Here is a 19563-nt window from a genome sequence, read left to right as displayed (position 1 = left end):
CTTCTTTTTTAAAAAATAATCTTTACCCCCAATATGGGGCTCAAACTCAGGACCCTGAGATCAAGAGGCACATGCTCTACTGACTGAGCCAGTCAAACACCCCTATATTTCCATTCTTTTAAGTTTTTTGGATGACAAAACATACATAACATAAAATTTACCATCTTAACCATATTTAAGTGTACAGTTCAATGGTATTAAACACCTTCATAAAGTTGTGCAACCATTACCACCATCCATTTCCATAGCTATTTTCATCTTGAAAAACTGAGACTATGTACCCATTAAACACTAACTCCTCATTCCCCCCTCTCTCCAGACCCTGGTAACCCCGATTCTACTTTCTGTTTCTGTGATTTTGCCTAAGTACATAAGTGGAATCATACAGTATTTTTGTGATTGGCTTATTTCATTAGCATAAATGTCCTCAAGGTTCATTTGTTGTAACATATTGTAGAATTACTTTCTTTTTTAAGGTTGAATTAAGTGTGTTATGTATATACCACATTTTGCTTATCCATTTATTGTCGATGGACCCTTGGGTTGGTTCCGTGTTACTTCCAGCTATTATGAATAATGCTGCTGTCAATAAGACTATTCATATATCTTTTTGAGACCCTGCTTTCAGTTCTTTTGATACAGACTCAGAGGTAGAATTGCTGGATCATATGGTAATTCTGTTTTTAATTTGTTGAGGAACTGTCACACTGTTTTCATAGCAGCTGTACAATTTTATATTCCCACAAACAATGCGTAAACATTCCAGTTTCTCCACATCTTGTCAACACTTATTATTTTCTGTTTTTGAACAGTAATGATCCTAGTGGGTATGAGGTGTATCTCTTTGAAGTTTTGATTTGCATTTCCCTACTGATGAGTGATTATTAAGCATGTTTCATGAGCTTATTGGCCATTTGTTTGTCTTCTTTGGAGAAAGGTCTGCTCAAGTCCTTTGCCCATTTTTGAGTGGGTTTACTTATTTTTCATTATTGAGTATAGAAGTTCTCAATATATTGTGAATCTTAATCCCTTACCAGAGATATGATTTGCTGATATTTTCTTTTTGTGAGTTGCCTTTTTACTATTGATATTATCTTCTGATGCACAAAACTCTAAAAAATTTTAGGTTTTATATATCATATATATATTTTTTCTTTTGTTGCCTGTCTTTGGTATCCTATGCAATAAGTCATTGCCAAATCCATTGTCATGAAGTTTTTGCCCTGTGTATCCTTTTAAGAGTTTTATAGTTTTAGGTCTTACATTTAGGTCTTTGATCCATTCTAATTTTTTTATATATAAAGTAAGAGCCTCCAACTTTAGTCTTTTGCATATGCATATCCAGTTTACTCAGCACAATTTCTTGAAAAGATTGTGCTTTCCTTGTTGAATGATCATGGCATCCTTGTAAAAGTCATTTGACCATATATACTAAGGATTATTTGGGGGCTTTCTATTCTATTCCATTGGTATATATGTCTGTTTTTATGCCTTTAATATCTTTTAGTAGTGTTTTGTAGTTTTCACCATATAAGTCACCTCCTGGGTTAATTCCTAAGTACTTTATTATATTATTGTAAATGGAATTATTTTCATAATTTCCTTTGCAGATTGTTCATTGTTATTATATAGAAATGTGGCTGATTTTTGCTTGTTGACTTTGTGTCCTGCAATTCTTTTTAGTTTCCTTTATTAGTGCTAATAGCTTTTTGTGTGTGTGTGGAATCTTTAAGGGGTTTCTGCATATAAGTTTATATTACCTGCAAACAAAGATAATTTTACTTTTTCCTTTGCAATTTGGATGTCATTTGTTTCATTTTCTTGCCTGATTACTCTAGCTAGGACTTCCAGTACTATGTTCAGTAGAAGTCATGAAAGTAGGTATCCTTGTCTGTTCTTGATTTTAGAATAAATGCTTCCAGTCTTCCACCATTGAATATGATGTTCACTGCAGGTTTTTTATACATGGCTTTTATTAAGTTGAGGTAATTTACTTTGAATTCCAGTTTATTGAGTGTTTTTGCCATGAAAGGGTGTTGTCAAGTGTTTTTTCTATGTTAATTGAAATAATTATGTTTTTTCCCTTCATTCTGTTAACGTGTGTTATACTAATCAATTTCCATATGTTAAGCCATCCTTGCATTCCAGGAATAAATCTCACTTGGCCATGGTATATAATCCATTTCATACACTGCTATATGTAGTTTGCTTATATTTTGTTGAATTTTGAATCACTGTTCTTTAAGTGTATTTATCTTTAGTTTTCTTGTATCTTTTTCTGGTTTTGGTATCAGGGTAATGCTAGCCTCATAGAATGACTTAGGAAGGTTTTTCTTCAATTTTTAACCTTTGAGAAGGATAGGTATCACTTCTTAAATGTTTGGTAGAATTTATTAACAAAGCCATCAGATCTAGGACTTCTGTTTGTGAGGAGATCTTTTAATTACTGATCCTATGTCCTTACTAAGTTACAGGTCTCTTAAAATTTCCATTTCTTCAGGATTTAGTCTTGTTAAGTGTTGTGTTTCTTGAAACTTGTCTATTTCATCTAAGTTATTCAATTTGTTGGGGCATAACTGTTCATAGTATTCTTAAAATTTTTTTAAATTTCTTTGTGATTAGTAGGAATGTTCCCACATTCATTTCAGATTTTAGTATTTTGAGTTCTGTCTTTTTTTCTTAATCCATCTGGGAGTTAGTGGTTTGTTAATTTCATTTGTTCAAAGAACCAACTTTTGGTTTTACTAAATTATTCTATTTGTCCATTCTGTATTTCATTTATTTCTGCTATAATCATTATTATTTCCTTCATTCTGCTAGCTTTGGGTTTAATTTGTTCTTTTTCTTGTTCCTTAAGTTGTAAAGTTGTTGACTTGATTTTTTCTTGTTTTTATTTTTCTTCTCTCTTTTTAAGTTTATTTATTTTGAAAGAGAGGGAAAAGTAAAGAAGAGAGAAAGAGAGAGAGAGTAGGTGCAAGCAGAGGAGAGACAGAATTCCAAGCAGGCTCTGTACAATGCAAGACTTGATCTCACGAACTGCAGGGTCATGGCCTGAGCTGAAATCAAGAGTCAGACACTTAACTAAGTCACCCAGGTGCCTCTTCTTGTTTTCTTCTCTTTTTTCTTTTTTTTTTAAGTTTATATATTTATTTTGAGAGAGAAAGAAAGTGAGCAGGGCAAGGGCAGAGAGAGAGGAGTCAAAGGATCCGAAGCAGGCTCTGTGCCGACAGCAGAGAGACCAGTGCAGGGCTCAAACTCATGAATTGTGTGATCATGACCTGAGCTGTAGTCTGACGCTTAACCGACTGAGCCATCCAGGCACCCCATCTTGTTTTCTTAATGTAAACATTTATAGCTATAAATTTCCCTCTTAACACTGCTTTCCCTGGGTCCTACCAGGTTTAGTATTCTGTGTTTTTGTTTTTATTTGCCTTTAAATATTTTCTAATTTCCCTGTGATTTCTGATTTGATCCATTGGTTATTTAAGAGGTGTTATCTAATTTCCATAAATTTGTAAATTTTCCGGTTTTACTTCTATTATTTATAACTTCATCTTGTTGTCAGAAAAGACACTTTGTATGATATCTGTTTTTAAAAATCTGTAGAGACCTAATTTCTGCTCTGACACATGGTCTATCCTGGAAAAGTCCCACGTGCACCTTAAAGGCTGTGGATGCTGGTATTGTTGGGTAGAGTGTTTTGCATATGTCTGTTAGATCTAATTGGTTTATTGTGTTAAGTCCTTTGTTTCCTTACTTCTGTCTGGTTCTATCCATTATGGAGTGGGTTATTGAAGTCTCCATTATTGTAGAAATGTCTGTTTCTCCCTTTAATTCTGTCAGTTTTTGTGTCATGTTTTTGGTTTGTTTTGTTTTTTGAGAGAGAGAGAGAGAGCGAGCATGAGCTGGCTAAGGGGAGGGGCAGAGGGAGAAGTAGAAAGAGAATCTTAAACAGGTTCCATGCTCAGAGCAGAGCCTGATGCAGGGCTCAATCTCACCATGATCATGAGATCATGACCTAAGCTGAAATCAAGAGTTGGACGCTGAACTGACTGAGCCATCCAGGTGCCCCTATGTGTCATATGTTTTAATAGTCTGTCATTAGATACATCAGTGTGTATACTTATTATATCTTCTTGCTCTACTGTACCTTTTATTGATATATAATGTCTTGCTTTGTCTCTTGTAACCTCTTCTGATTTTAAAGTCTATTTTGTCTGACAATAGTATAGTCACCCCTGCTGTCTTTTGGTTATATTTTCATGGAATGTTTTTTTCCATCCTTTCATTTTCCATCTAGCTATGTCTTTGGATCTGAAGTGAGTCTCTTGTAGATAGTGTATAGTTGGATCATATGTTTAATTCATTCTTCCAATCTTTGTCTTTTGATTGTAGCATTTAATCCATCTACATTTAAAGTAATTAGTGATAAGGAGGGACTTATGTCATTTTGCTCTTTGGTTTCTATATGTTTTGCAGCTTTTTTTGTTCCTCATCTCCTGCATTACTATTTTCCTTTTGTTCAGCTGATTTTTTTATAATGAAATGTTTAAACTCCTTTCTCATTTCCTTTTGTGTATTTTCTGTAACAGTTTTCTTTGTGGTTATCGTGGAGATTACATTTAATATCCTAAAGTCACAATACTCCAATTTGAGTATCAGCTTCACTTCAGTGACCTAAAATACTGCTCATTTACATCTCCATTCTCAACCTTTTAATCAATGACATCCCCAAATTATATCATTATGCATTTTTTTGCCCCACAGTATAAAAATTGATAATTCAAGTTATAATAACACTAGCTTTTAGAGTAATATTTTTTTTTTTAGCAAATGTATTCGTTTCTTAAATCATGTAGAAAACAAAAAGTTACCAGTTTTGTTGTTTTTTTTTTTTTTTTTTTTTTTTTTTTTTTTTGAGTAATCTCTACACCCAACATGGGGCTTGAACTCATGACCCTGAGATCAAGAGTCACATACTGTACCAACTTAGCCAGCCAGGTGCTCCTACAAACCAGTGTTAATATATCACTAGTTTTGTTTTGTTTTGTTTTTGTTTTTGTTTTAGTGTTTATTTATTTTTGAGACAGAGACAGAACACGAGTGGGGGAGGGACAGAGAAGGAGGGAGACACAGAATCAAAAACAGGCTCCAGATTCTGAGCTGTCAGCACAGAGCCTTATGTGGGGCTCGAACTCACGAACCAGAGAGATCATGACCTGAGACGACGTTGGACGCTTAACTGACTGAGCCACCCAGGTGCCCCAATATATCACTAGTTTTTTAAATGGCCCATGTATATACCTCTGTTGAGATCTTTATTACCTCAGATGGCTTATTACTGTCTGGTGTTACTTTATTTTACTCTGCAGGACTCCTTTGAGCATTTCTTACAGGACAGGTTTAGTGATAATGAATTTCTTCAACTTTTTTTATCTGGGAATGTCTTGATTTCTCCCTTACATTTGAAGGACAGTTTTGCTGGATATAGGATTCTTGGTTAACAGGTTTTTTTTTTCTTTTAACAATTCAAACATATCTGTTTCCCCACTGTCTTCTGCCCTTTAAAGTTTCTGATGAGAAATCTGCAGATAATCTCATCAGGGATCCCTTATGTATGATGCTTTGCTTCTCTTGCTGCTTGCAAGATTTTCTTTGTCTTTAGCCTTCAAAAATTTGATTATAATGTGTCTTGGTGTGAGTATTCTTGAGTTCATCTTACTTTAGATTTCCTAGGATATTTATATTAATGTCTTTAATCAAATTTGGGAATTTTTCAGTCATATTTTCTTCAGATATTCTCTCAGCCCCTCTCTCTGTCTTCTTCTGGGATGCCCACAATGTGTAGTTTTGTCTGCTCCTTGGTATTTCATAGGTTCCTGAGGGTCTCTTCACATTTTTTTTTCATCTTTTTGCTTTTTGTTCCTCTGACTCGGTCATTTCTGTTGTCCTGCTTTCGAATTGGTTGATTCTTCTGTCTGGTGAAATCTGCCTTTGAATCCCTCTAGTGAAGTTTTCGTTTCAGTTATTGTACTTTTCAGCTCAAGAATTTCTTTTCTTTTTCCTGTTTATTTATTTATTTATTTATTTATTTAACGTTTATTTATTTTTGAGACAGAGACAGAGCATGAACGGGAGAGGAGCAGAGAGAGAGGGAGACACAGAATCGGAAGCAGGCTCCAGGCTCTGGGCCATCAGCCCAGAGCCCGACGTGGGGCTCAAACTCACGGACCGTGAGATCGTGACCTGAGCTGAAGTCAGACACTCAACCGACTGATCCACCCAGGCGCCCCTTTCCTTTTTTTAAAAAAAAATTTTTAAATATTTGCTTATTTTTGAGAGAGAGAGAGAGTGTGAGCAGGTTAGGGACAGAGAGAGAGGGAAACACAGAATCCAAAGCAGGCTCCAAGCTCTGATCTGTCAGCAGAGAGCCTGACGCAGGGCTTGAACCCACAAGCCGTAAGATCATGACCTGAGCTGATGTTGGATGCTTAACTGACTGAGCCACCCATGTACCCCTTCTTTTTCTTTTTTATGATTTCTGTCTGTATTGATTTTTTTCTCTTTTGCTCATGCATCATTTCCTTGACTTTATGTATATCTTCCTTTAGTTCTTTGAACATCTGCAAGACAGTTGTCTAGAAGTCATTCCTAGTAGATTTGCCATCTGTTTTTTTTTTATACAGGGACAGTTTCTGTTGATTCCTTTTTCTTTCAAGTGAGCCATACTTCCTTAATTGTTTGTATGCCTTGTGATTTTTTTTCTTGTTAAAAACTGGACATTTGAAACTTATCATATGGTAGCTCTAGAAATTAGATTGTCTCCTTTCCCTAGGGTTGGCTGTTTTGTTACTGTGTTTGTTGTTGTTTTGTTTTGACCTGTGCCAGATATCAACCTGAAGTATAAACTTAAAGGTCTTTTTAGGTCTTCTCTGAATCTTTCTTGGGTCTGTGCAGTCACTTTGGAATTTTCTCTGTATATGCATTTGTTTTGAATGTTTTAGTCTTTAATGTCTGGCTTCCCAAATTAGAAAAAGAGTCAAAGGAAGACAAGGGGGATATAAAGGACACTGGCCCTTTAATTTCCCTGGAAGTCAGTTTGGTTGGAGGGAGAGGTGCAGCAATAGTGGCTTCTCACCTGCGTCCTGTACGCTGTTCTCAGAAGCAGCATTCTGTGATCAGAACACATATCCCTGATAATTGGGAGTCATGATCCTTTTTTCTTTCTTGGCTCCCACAAGCCAAGTGCATGCTGCCCTGGATGTATTTCTGGGGGCTGATGGGTGGGGGTGGACAGCTGTTACTGTGCTAAGAGCTGAAATAGATGGAAACGAATCACAATTTCCTGTCTAAGGCTTCTCTGGGAAATTGCAAGCCTTTGATAAACTCCTGGGTTCTGACATAGTCATATCAGACACATAATTTCCCAATGTACTTGTTGACTATGTGGGGACACAGATCTATGATTAAATATGTTAAATGTTCACCATCTATCCATTTGCTAGAGTTACCTCCGTCATCTCTTGGTTACTGTATGGAACTTACTCTCTAGCAGATTTTCCAGGAAGGAGATTTGTGTCCTATTCTCTGAGTTCTTATTATTCAGTATTTTATATTTTTATAACCTTGATATTTGAAGTATAGCTTGGCTGGATACAAACTCCTTTTTTACCCTTTTCTTTCCTGGTTTCTTGAAAATTCTCCACTGTTGACTTGCTTTGTATGTTGCTTTTTAAGTTCCATGACAGTCTAATTCTCTGTGTTATTTATTTGATCTTTTTATGTGGAAGCCCTGCAGATTGTTTTTTTCTTTATCTTTAAATTTAATCTTTGTACTCTGATATATCTCAGACGATCTCAGTTAGTTGTCCCTGGTACTGGGTGGATCCTTTCAATGTATTGATTTAAGTCTTTTTAAAAATTATTTCTGGGAAGTTTTTCTAGATAATAGTTTTAAATATTAGTTTGTTTTCCCCTAAGGACCTTCAAATATATACATCTTGGATCTTCTTTGTCTTTTTTCCATAACAACACTCAATCTTAGACCATTTGTACTTTTTTCTTTCTTTTTGTTTTAAGTTTATTTATTTATTTTGAGAGAGAGAGAGAGAGAGACAGAGCACATGAGCAGAGGGTGGACGAGGGGCAGAAGAGAGGGAGAGAAAGACTCCCAAGTAGGCTCTGTACCACCAGCAGAGTACAATGTGGTGCTTGAACCCATGCACCGTGAGAACATGACTTGAGCCGAAGTCAAGAGCTGGACCCTTAACCAACTGAGCCACCCAGGAACCCCTGTACTTCTTTCTTTTTAAAAAATTTTGTTTTCTTGCATTTCTTTCCATTACTAAATGTTTATTCAAATCCACCCTTCCTTGGGTGCCTTGTAACTTAGTTTTTATATTTGATATGATTTTGTCTTTTTCTTTCTGAGTTTAATCAACCATTGTCTCATCTTTTCATTGAGGGTATTTTTTCACATCCCCAAATGCTTACGGAGAATATTTAATTAGATTAGTGCTGTGTTAAAATTTTCTTCTGATTTGTTGTTGGTTTATAGGAAGAATTTTTCTCAGATGAAATGTGTAGATCTACTGCTTAGAAATTTCTTATAAATAGCTATATATGGAATTGGTTTGAATTTTTTATTTTTTGGTATTTAATGGACATAGTTCCTACTTCAGAAGCATTGTCCATTAGTGATGTCAATCAGTGATGTGAGGTTTCTTCAGTGATAATGATATTACTGGTCATGGTAGAGTGGAGAGGGGATTGTTTTCATTTTACAAGATTCTGAATTTTCCCCTTTATTTTCTTCTCCACTACCCAGGAATGCTGAAAATTGGGTCATACTTAGTTTTATTTGCATTCCTTATTAATTTTATGTTTTGGATCATGGTGGGGGGGAGTACCGTTATCCTCCAGACCCAAAGTCTATATGTAGATTTTTAAAAGTTATTATTTAGGTGGTAGCAAGAAAGAATTGTGTTAATATTTAATAAATAAAAAGTAATACTACAAAAAAAGTCCTTTTCCCTTCCATTTTAGTTATTTTATGTGGCCTTTTACCTTTCTCTTATTATCTAATTTATTCTATATGAGTACTTAGAAAACATATGCAGTCATGGTTATTGATTGTTTAAAAATTTATATGCCACCCATTATTCAGTTGAAGTCTTTTTTTTTTTTTTTTTTTTTTTTAAGTCTTAACTGTAATATAGTTGTAGGGAGATGGCATTTCAGTTTAGCTCCATCACTGAATTGGTTTGTTAAAATTAGCACCATACTTCATCTCTCTGACCCCATCTGTAAAAATGGGAATGAGGAGACCGTTTACCTATTAGACTTAGAATTCAATAAGAGTAACTTTGTAAAGCACCTGGAACACTGAATTGAATACCTGTCATTGTTTCTAACACTCAAAACCCCTTAAAAACCTGAGTAGTGAAACCTATTGGTAATATTTTTGTTTTTCAGGTTGCTGGAGGAGCCAATATGAGCCAGATTTCAGAAGCATTGAGTCGATACAGGAATAGGTCATGTTTTATGAAGGAAGCCCTTTACAGGCTCTTCACAGAGACATTTTCAATGCAGGTAACCATGCCTGCGATTTTAAAGGTAACTATACCTCAGAAAGGTAGTTTTTGTTACCACTTTTTACTTAGTTCATTAAAGCTGTTCACAAAACACTGACTGCAATAATTTATATGCCTTATTCTATAGTGAGCCACAGTACCCTCACAGAGAAAGGAAAACAATGTTAGACTTAACTACTAGACCATTTCTCATTTTGAGCATCTGAATCAATTAGAATCATCCAGCATTTTGATTTTACCTGAGAAGGGTCTATAGGAGCACTGTACTATTTTGCCTACAATAAGAGATATAATTTATAAACACAAAGTCACTTTGCCCTAAGTGTTGTTTCTTATTCATTCATTGATTTGGTTACTCTTTGTTTTTTATTTAAAAAATGTTTTTTAAATGTTTACTTATTTTTGAGAGAGACAGAGACAGAGTGTGAGTGGGGGAGGGGCAGACACAGAGGGAGACACAGAATCCAAAGCAGGCTCCAAAGTCTGAGCTGTCAGCACAGAGCCCAACGCGGGGCTCAAACTCACGAACTGCGAGATCATGACTTGAGCCAAAGTCAGACACTTAACCGACTGAGCCACCCAGGCACCCCATTTGTTTACTCTTTAAAATCTAACCTCTGGTTTTCTAAAAGAAAACATCAGTATCTCCAACAAGAACAGAGCAAAATGTAATAGTTGAAGGTGGCCAAATCTACCATTTAAAGTATTTTGTGAATAAAGTAAAATTACCAGTATTGGTAGGTCCAGGCTTTGGTTTACAGAAGAATGAAATTTTTTTTTATTTTTGTTTATTTATTTTTTAAAAAATTTTTTATTTTTTAATGTTTATTTATTTTTGAGACAGAGACAGACCATGAACGGGGGAGGGTCAGAGAGAGAGGGAGACACAGAATCGGAAGCAGGCTTCAGGCTCCAAGCCATCAGCCCAGAGCCCGACGCGGGGCTCGAATTCACGGACCGCGAGATCGTGACCTGAGCTGAAGTCGGACGCTCAACCGACTGAGCCACCCAGGCGCCCCATATGTTTATTATTTTTGAGAGAGAGAGGAAGACAGAGGATCTGAAGCGGGCTCTGTGCTAAGAGTGGAGAGCCCGATGTGGGGCTCAAACTCATGATCCGTGAGATCATGACCTGAGCCAAAGTTGGACGCTTAACTGACTGAGCTGCCCAGGCGCCCCTACAGAATGAATTTATTTTAAATGTTACTGGAAGTATTAAGTGGTTTGGGAAAGAAAACTGCAGTTATTTAGAGTGAAATGTAACATGGAAATGAAGAGTCTTAAAGTCACTGTCTTTATTATTTGTAATTCTTTGCATTTCCTTAAAAATATGGATATTTCTGCCTCATGCGAGATTAGATTTGTTCATAACCTAAAAGCAGCACTGTATAAAGAGAAAAAATTCTGGACTTTTCTCATTTGTAATGATACTGAATTTGGTGTTCTAAAAGTCCATTTCATATCAAAGATTCTATGATTTTTGATAACCATGGTTTTTCTTTTATTATTTCTGCATATTTAATTTGCAGATGATGGCAATCCAATGAAATCCTAGGAGCAGTTTAGCAATATAGACAACAGTCATTTTTTTTCTCTAGTAGAATGTGTCCCAGGTCTGTGTCTGTCTCTAGGCTCCATTACTTCATGCAGCTGTCAGAGTGAGGGGCTCTGGTCTCTTAAAATCATGGTGCATGCAAGTATCAGCAGACTAGTTTCTGAGGTAGATAGGGATGATTATTATCCCTGTTGGATAGACAAAACAGATTGCTTTGTCCTTAAATGTTAGAGCAGGGGTGGTCTAAGGTTAGAATGGCACCTCCATTTTACATGAGTGTTGTAGGTCTTTCACAGTTTGTCTTCCAGTTACCTTTCTAATGTTATGCTTTACCATTTTTCAAATGCTTTCAAAATTCTGTTAAATTCAAATTTTCTCCTCCGCTAACGGATTCATCCCATCCTTTTGTTTATTTTGTGTATTTCCTTATCACCTTTCTCTTCCTTGGGAATCTCCTCTTCATTTCATCCCTACCTCCATCTTATTCTGTCCAAATCTTAGCTGCAACTCTGCTTAAATGTGCTCTCTGAATGAAGTCTTCTGATTCCATACCAGAAATGATTGCTCCCTCCACAGTGACCTTAGGCAGCACTTTATGTATACTTCTTTTATGATACTTTCTTTTTTCCAGTTTCATGTTTTGATAGCCCTCACAGTATCCTTTGTTTACATACCTTATTTTTCTCACAAGGCTTTATGTTAAGGAATTAGGGTGTAAGTGATTCATGTTTGTGTCCCCTGTAGTGCTTATCACAATGCTTTGTATGGAGTGAGGTTCGATAAAGGATTATGAAATTACTGAGGAAACAGAAGTCCAAAGAAGGGAAGTGACTTGCCTTTAGTCACAGAGCTAGTTAATGGCTGCATTTGGATTGGAAGGTATTGCTGGTGTCCTAAAATAATAAATGCTGAGGATAGGGAAAATCTGTTACTTTCTGGCCCAATGAACAGATATTTTTGCCAATTAACACAAAAACAAGACAGTTTAAAGAATGCTAATGTTGTCATATGCCACTAAAAACAAGTTCATCTTCAGCTTGTGGCTGTAGGAATGAGGAATCATCCATTGGATTTGCCAGTGCAGTTCACAGCCAGTGCTTGCGCCCTCAACTTAACACGCCAGGGCCTGGCCAGGGGGATGCCTGTTCGTCTGTTGTCAGAGGTCACCTGTCTGCTTTTCAAGGCTTTGAAAAATTTCCCCCATTACCAGCAGGTAATTTGAATTGAATACTTGACTGTGCTTCTTACTTCAGGGCAAATACATGAAAAAAATTATTAGTATTAGTTATTATTAGTTTTAGCATTATTTTCTTTTAATTTTTCATCCTACCTGAAAGAATGAGAGAGAGAATAAATAAGGAATTTATATTTGTTATAGAAAAAAATAGCAAATTTGGATAAGCAGTTGGGTTCAAATTTTTAAAATTTCTCAAAAACCAGTTACCCAGAAACCCATGTACTGTTAACACTTCAGTACATCGTTATAAGCTTAACATCATATGTGAAAGTTAACTTGAATTGAATCATCTAAATATAAAAGGTAAAACCCTAAAACTTGTAGACGAAAACATAGGAGAAAATATTTGTGACCTTGAAGTAGGCAGTTTTCTTAGGATACAAAAAGCACACATCATGAAAGAAAAATAATAAATTTAGAATTCATCAAAATTAAAGCTTCTCACACACATACACAAATTGAAAAGGGTGAGCTGTGGGCTGGGAAAAATGTTTATTTTGTATATATGAGAAAAGACTTTTATAGAAAATATGAAAAAAATCTCTTAGTAACACAAGATAAACCAGTTTTTTTAAAAGGCAAAAGATTTGAGCACTTTACCCAAGAATACATGCAGATGACAAATGAGTATGTGACAAGATGCTCAGTGTGTTTAGTTATTAAAACCACATTGAGATACCACTGCATACCTAGTACTACTACACACTAGATTGGTTGAAATTAAGTGTTGGCAGGGGTGTGGAGCAACTGAGATTCTCATATATTGATGTTAAGAATGTAAAATGATGCAATTACCAGTTTGACATTGGCTTGCAAAGTTAGACATATACCTTCTACACTACCTAGTCATTCCACTACTAGAGAAATGAAATCATATATTCATACAAAGACTTCTACATGAATGTTCATAATATCTTTATTCGTAACATATCTCCTAAAACTGAAAACTTTTCAGTTGCTCAGCAACAGATGAATAGATAAATTGTGGTATGTTCATATAGAAAGATACTATTTGGCAATAAAAAGGAAAAAAGTACTCATGTGCAATATGGATGAATCTCAAAAACATCATATACTGAGCAAAATAAGCCAGACACAGAAGAGTAGATACCATATGATTCCATTTATGTGAAACTTGAGAAAAGATTAGTCTCTTAGGACAGTGTAATTTTCTGGGGTTGAAGCCTGTGAGGTTAAGATTAACTGGAAGGTCATGCAGTGCAACTCTTTGGGGTGATGGAAATATTTTTTATTTTAACTATGGTGATGGTGGATGGTAGTGGTTACACAGCTGTATCAATTTGTCAAATCTAATTGAAGTATGTACTTAAAATGTAAAATTTTTAAAATACAATAAGGAAGGTGGTTTTTCCTCATTAAAAAAAAAAATCTATTTCTACTTTCTGTTGAGAAGTTGGAAGCTCCTTCACAGTTTGGTGTTAATTCCTACATGGAAGGCATCAGTTGGAGTAAGAACTGCCCCTATAAGAGGCCATTAATTCTCATCTGCCGTAATTCCTACAACTGCTCTGCTCTGTCACATTCAGCCCACTTCACTTGTTTGTTACTGCCCAGTTCCTGTTGGCATTTCAGGCTTGCTGGCCCTGCCTCTTAAACTACTTCAGTCATACAGGCCTACTTATTATGGCCTTTCAAAGAAATGGTATGTTTTTCTATTCCTACAGCTTTCCCATGAAGCTTTCTCTTTCTTTCCTGTCTCTAATGGCCCAGTTTCATCCCTGCTGGTCTTAGGTAGCAGGTATAACTCTATCACATAGTTATGAGAGATCTGGTAAGGACATTTGTAGATGGCCCAGGCTTCAGGTAATTGATTTAGACTGACCCATAGTCAGGCCATTGGGGTTCAGGAGAAAAGACCCCACTTTGTCAAAAAAAAAAAAAAAAAAAAGGTAGGGGGAGGATTGTTCTTTAGGCCAGAGGTAAATGTGACAGGGTAAGATTAAATGAACTTGGAAGTACATAGAGGCAGGTACACAGTGAGCTCTCAGTAAATGCCTAGAATCTTTATTTAGAATGGGGTATACCTTTGCTCAAAATTATTTTTCTTTATTTCCTTAAAGTTACAGAAGAATTGTCTTCTCTCCTTAACCAATTCCAGGATTCTTGTGGATGTTCCATTTGACAGGCAAGTATAAAACTTGGTCATCTGATTTTGGGGTGTTGACTAGTGTTACTCTGAACATTGTTGGCTTTGGTTATTAGCTTATTAGCAAGGGTTTGATTAAGGCTGGGCTAAGGTGTTTGAGGAGAATGTTCTGTTGAGCCTCTTCCACAGAGGTGATTAGAAGTACCCTACAGATGACCCTTGAAAAAATGCAGGGATTAGGGACACTCACACTACACCCCCGCCCGTCAAAACGCATGTATAATTTTGACTCAACCAGAACTTTACTAGTAGCTTGCTATTGACTGAAAAGCCTTAGTGATAATAGTTGATTAACATGTATTTTGCATGTTAAATATTATATATTATATTCTACATTAAAGTAAGCTAGAGAAAAGAAAATGTTATTAAGAAAATCATAAAGAAGGGGCACCTAGGTGGCTCAATCAGTTAAGCATCTGACTCTTGATCTAGGCTCTGGTCCTGATCTCGCTGTGGATTGAGCTCCGCATTGGGCTCTGTGCTCTGACAGGCAGTCTGCTTGGGATTCTCTCCTCTCCCTCTGCCCCTCCCCCAGTCATGCTCTCCCCAAAAATAAATAAATATTTTTTTAAAAAGAAAAAATCATAAATAGAAAACAATACATTTATAGTACTGTACTGTATTTATTGATACCAAAAGTTTATATTATCTACTTCTAAGGTGAATCTTCTGTCAGTACCTATATCAATATCATCTACAAAACACTGTAGATGTTTTATGTATTACTAACGCTAGATATCAAAAATGAAAAGATAATGTGGGGTATCTGGCTGTCTTAGCAGAGTGTGTGACTTGATCTCAGGGTCATGGAATTCAAGCCCTACATTGGCGGTAGAGTTTACTTAGGTTTTTCTTTTCTTTTTTTTTTTTTTAATGTTTTATTTATTTTTGAGAGAGAGACAGCATGAGCAGGGGAGGGGCAGAGAGAGAGGGAGACACAGAATCCGAAGCAGGCTCCAGGCTCCAAGCTGTCCTCACAGAGCCTGATGCAGGGCTTGAACTCAAGAACTGTGAGATCATGGCTGGAGCCAAAGTCAGCCACCCAACCAGCTGAGCCACCCAGGTGCCCCGAGTTTACTTAGGAAGGAAGGAAAGAAGGAAAGATAATGTGAAAAATATTTATTTACAAGTGTATTCATGCATTGATAATGAAGAAGCAGCAATATGATTGCTTTATGGTAGTGTAGTATAATCAATGAATTGTTTCATGGTAGCCTAGCCTTACACTAATGAATGAATTGCTGTAAAATTTTCATGGCATAGAGTAAAGCAGTCATATTTATCATACAGTGTTGGAAACATTGTTACTTAAAAAACAAAACAAAACAAAACAAAACTACTGGGGTGCCTGGGTGGCTTAGTAGGTTGAGCATCTGACTTTGGCTCAGGTCATGGTCTCAGTTTGTGAGTTCGAGCCCTGCCTTGGGCTCTGTGCTGACAGCTCAGGGCCTGGAGGCTGCTTCTGATTCTGTGTCTCATTCTCTCTCTGCCCCTCCCCCACTTGTGCTCTGTCTCTCAAAAATAAATAAATGTAAAAAAAAAAAAAAAATTAAAAAAAAACAACAACTACTTGCCTCTGATAATAGGCTGAAATGCAGTTTCTTCAGTTACGGCAGAGGCATATTATATGGTAATGTAATTCTTGGAAAGCAAAATTACAAAATGATAAAACTAACATGTTTTTAATCTTATATTAAATATCACTTACCTTATGCTCTATAAGGGTAGGCTGTCCACTTCCATGCAAGTCTTGCATGTGATGTTGTACATCATGAATACTTAGGCATTAATAAGGACACAGAAACCTCTCATACAATTCTTGCTATACAGTTATTAGATGTTCATATGAAGATACATACACAACAGAGAGGTTTATTAACTGTAGGCATGATGATTATTTACTGCTCATTAAGTGGAATTGGATCATCATAAAGGTCTTCATCCTCATTGTTTTCATGTTGACCAGGCTGAGGAGAAAGAGGAGGGGTTAATCTTGCTGTCTTGGGGGTGAAAGAGGTGGAGGACTTGGAAGGGGAGGCAGCCACACTTGGTATAACTTTACTACATCATAATTTCTGTCTGACTTCTTTGCTTTTTCATTTCTCTAGAGATATTTCTATACAGTACCAATTTTTCTTCCACCATTTGCTTTAGTTTCATTGCCCGTATTATAGAAGGGTCCATGTTATAAAATAAGTCAAAAGCAGTCTTGAATAATTGGGATCCTTCTGCCCGACTGTCTAATGTCAATCTATTATCTGGTACTGCTTCTCTTACATCTTCTTCCTTGCCGTCCAGCACTGGTTTGGAAGCGCTCATCTGTATCAAATTGACATCTGTTAATTCCTCTGGTGTGGTGTCTGTTAACTCTTGAATTTCTCCAAGATCTGTATCTTGAAACTTCACCCCCCACCTTTTTTTGGCCATATCTACAGTGTCTTTCATGATTTCCTTGATTGGCTGTCATAAATCCTATAAAGTCATACACAGCAAATGGATACAGTTTTCTCCAGCAGAAATTTATTGTCTCAGGCTTGATGGCTTTTATGGCTTTTCCTGTAACAATAGTTGCACCTTCGATGGTGTAATACTTCCAGACTTTCATGATGTTCTATTGGGATTCTCTTCCAAAATGTTGACAGTCCTTCCATAGAGTACTGTGTGTAATGAGCCTTAAAGGTCCCTATCACCCCTGATCTAGAGGCTGAATTAGAGACCCTGTGTTTGGGGGCAGATAGACCACTTCAGTGCTTGAAATCATGGGGTTCTGGGGGCCAGGGGAATTATCCAATATGAAAAGAATTAAAAAAATTTTTTTTAGTGTTTGTTTATTTTTTGAGAGACAGAGTCAGTGCAAGCGGGGTAGGGGCAGAGAGAGAGGGAGACCCAGAATCTGAAACAGGCTCCAGGCTCTGAGCTGTCAGCACAGAGTCCTACGGGAGGCACGAACCCACAAACCACGAGATCATGACCTGAGCCAAACTGGACGCTCAACTGACTGAGCCACCCAGGCACCCCAATATGAAGAGAATTTTAAAGGCAGTCCTTTATTGGCAAGGTAATTCCTGACTTCAGGGACAAAGTATGGAACCAATCCATAAAAAGGATTCTTGTCCAGGCCTTCTTGTACAACCAAAAGACTAGCATCCTATGTTTATCTTTTCCCTTCAAGTCTTTGGAGTTAGCAGCTTTATGGTTAAAGGCAGTTCTTATCGTAAAACTGACTGCATTTGTACAAAACAGTAGAGTTAACCTATTCTTTCCTGCCTTAAGTCAAACCTCTTTCTAAAAAGCAAACTATCTTTGCTGGCATTAAATTTTGCAATTTTAGGGGCACCTGGACTGGCTCAGAAGTACCTGAGGCTTTTTTTTTTTTTTTTTAAGTTTATTTATTTATTTTGAGAGAGAGAGCACACGTGTCAGCAGGGAAGGTGTAGTGAGAGAGCCAGTGCAGAGCCTGATGCGGGGCTCAAACTCGTAAACCATGAGATCACGACCTGAGCCGAAGTCAACAGTCGGATACTCAACAGACTGAGCCTCCCAAGAGCCTTGGAAGAACATATGACTTTTGATCTCAGGGTTGTGAGTTCGAGCCCACTGGTTGTAGAAATTACAAAAAATAAACTTAAATTTTTTTTTGCAGTTTTAGATCCTTTCCCTTCCTTTTCCTTTAACTTGTCATATGGTCACTTTTTCTCAAGTCGTATTAGAGTCTATAACTATGCTTTTCTTATGGCAATCCCTGCCCACATAAAAGCTGCATTTTCAATAAGATAAACGGGTGTTTTGCAAAAAAGCATAAGGTTTCATGACAGCTGGCATAGCTGCAGCAACACCTTCACCAATTTCTCTTTTCTTTTCTTTCTTTTTTACTGTGGTCTTTATTCTGGATTCATTTATGAAATGATGGGCACCCCAGCTGCAGTCTTCAATCTATGGTAGATATCAGGCAGTTCAACTTTTTCTTGTAATGGCATGATTTTTCTTTGTTTCTAGGGAGCACTTCCAACATCATTAGTGGCATTTTTATATGGGTCTCATGGTGTTATTCAGGGTTTATAATATTTTACTAAACGGTGAAAAATATGTGAGTACTGCAAGAGATTGCTTTTTACTGCTGTATGCAGTTTACTGGATGGAAAACTGATCATGTCGAGTGATTAATGTTGCAGGGCATTTTAAGTGGATATACACACACACTTGAGCTCATTGTAATGTTAACAGGAGGTGGCTGTGAAATAATTACGGTAGTACAGTATGTAGTACAGATAACTATATAGTTACTTAATACTGTATGTTTGTTTACATTTCTGTTGACTGGTGCTATGTATGGTCTATAAGTGTTTGTGTAAGTTTCAATAAATTTTAACCTTTTATGGTAGATGTGTATACATTTTATGGTAATAGTAAAAGAAACCAGTAACAAGTATCCATGTATGTTTTGTATAGTTATAAATCCCTAACTTTTTCTTATTTTTTTGATATTTCTGGGCTATGAGGTTTATTTGTGAGTTTTTTCAAATTGTTGCAAATCTGCAAAAAAATTTTCCATTGTGTCTATTGAAAAAAACTCTGTGTTTAAGTGGACCACAATAGTTCAAACCTATGTTGTTCCAGGGTCAACTGTGCTTGCAAATATTGTCTCTCAAAGTGATTCCAGTTCAGGGTAGTAAGTATCAAGAACATGGGCTCCAGAGAGTCAAACATAACTTGAAGTTTGACTCATTTGTAAAAGTTTCCTCATTTGTAAAATAGTGACTCTTATGAGGATTAGACATGATAATGTTTGTAAAGTACTTATCAGGGTGCCTAGCTTAAGAAGTAGAGCCTGTTTAGGGGTGCCTGGGTGATGACTCAGTAAGTTGAGTGCCTGACTCTTGATTTCGGCTCAGGTCATGATGCCAGGATTGTGTGTCTGAGCCCTGCATCAGGCTCTGTGCTGAGCTCAGAGCCTGCTTAAGATTCTCTCTCTCTCTCTCTCTCTCTCTCTCTCTCTCTCTCTCTCTCTCTC

General features: G+C 36.6%; 1 protein-coding gene across 1 annotated transcript in view; it reads left to right on the top strand.

Annotated features, from left to right (window-relative positions):
• Positions 1 to 19563, top strand: part of ZYG11A (zyg-11 family member A, cell cycle regulator) — a 77699-nt gene that overhangs the window by 38038 nt on the left and 20098 nt on the right. The window contains 3 exon segments of the mRNA XM_049618873.1: positions 9475 to 9615; positions 12185 to 12361; positions 14467 to 14531. Coding sequence (XP_049474830.1) covers positions 9475 to 9615; positions 12185 to 12361; positions 14467 to 14531 — 383 coding nt within the window.

Source organism: Panthera uncia (assembly GCF_023721935.1).
Source record: "Panthera uncia isolate 11264 chromosome C1 unlocalized genomic scaffold, Puncia_PCG_1.0 HiC_scaffold_4, whole genome shotgun sequence".
NCBI lineage: Eukaryota > Metazoa > Chordata > Mammalia > Carnivora > Felidae > Panthera > Panthera uncia.
The sequence above is the reverse complement of the archived record's forward strand: the minus strand, read 5'-3'. Positions and strand labels throughout refer to the sequence as shown.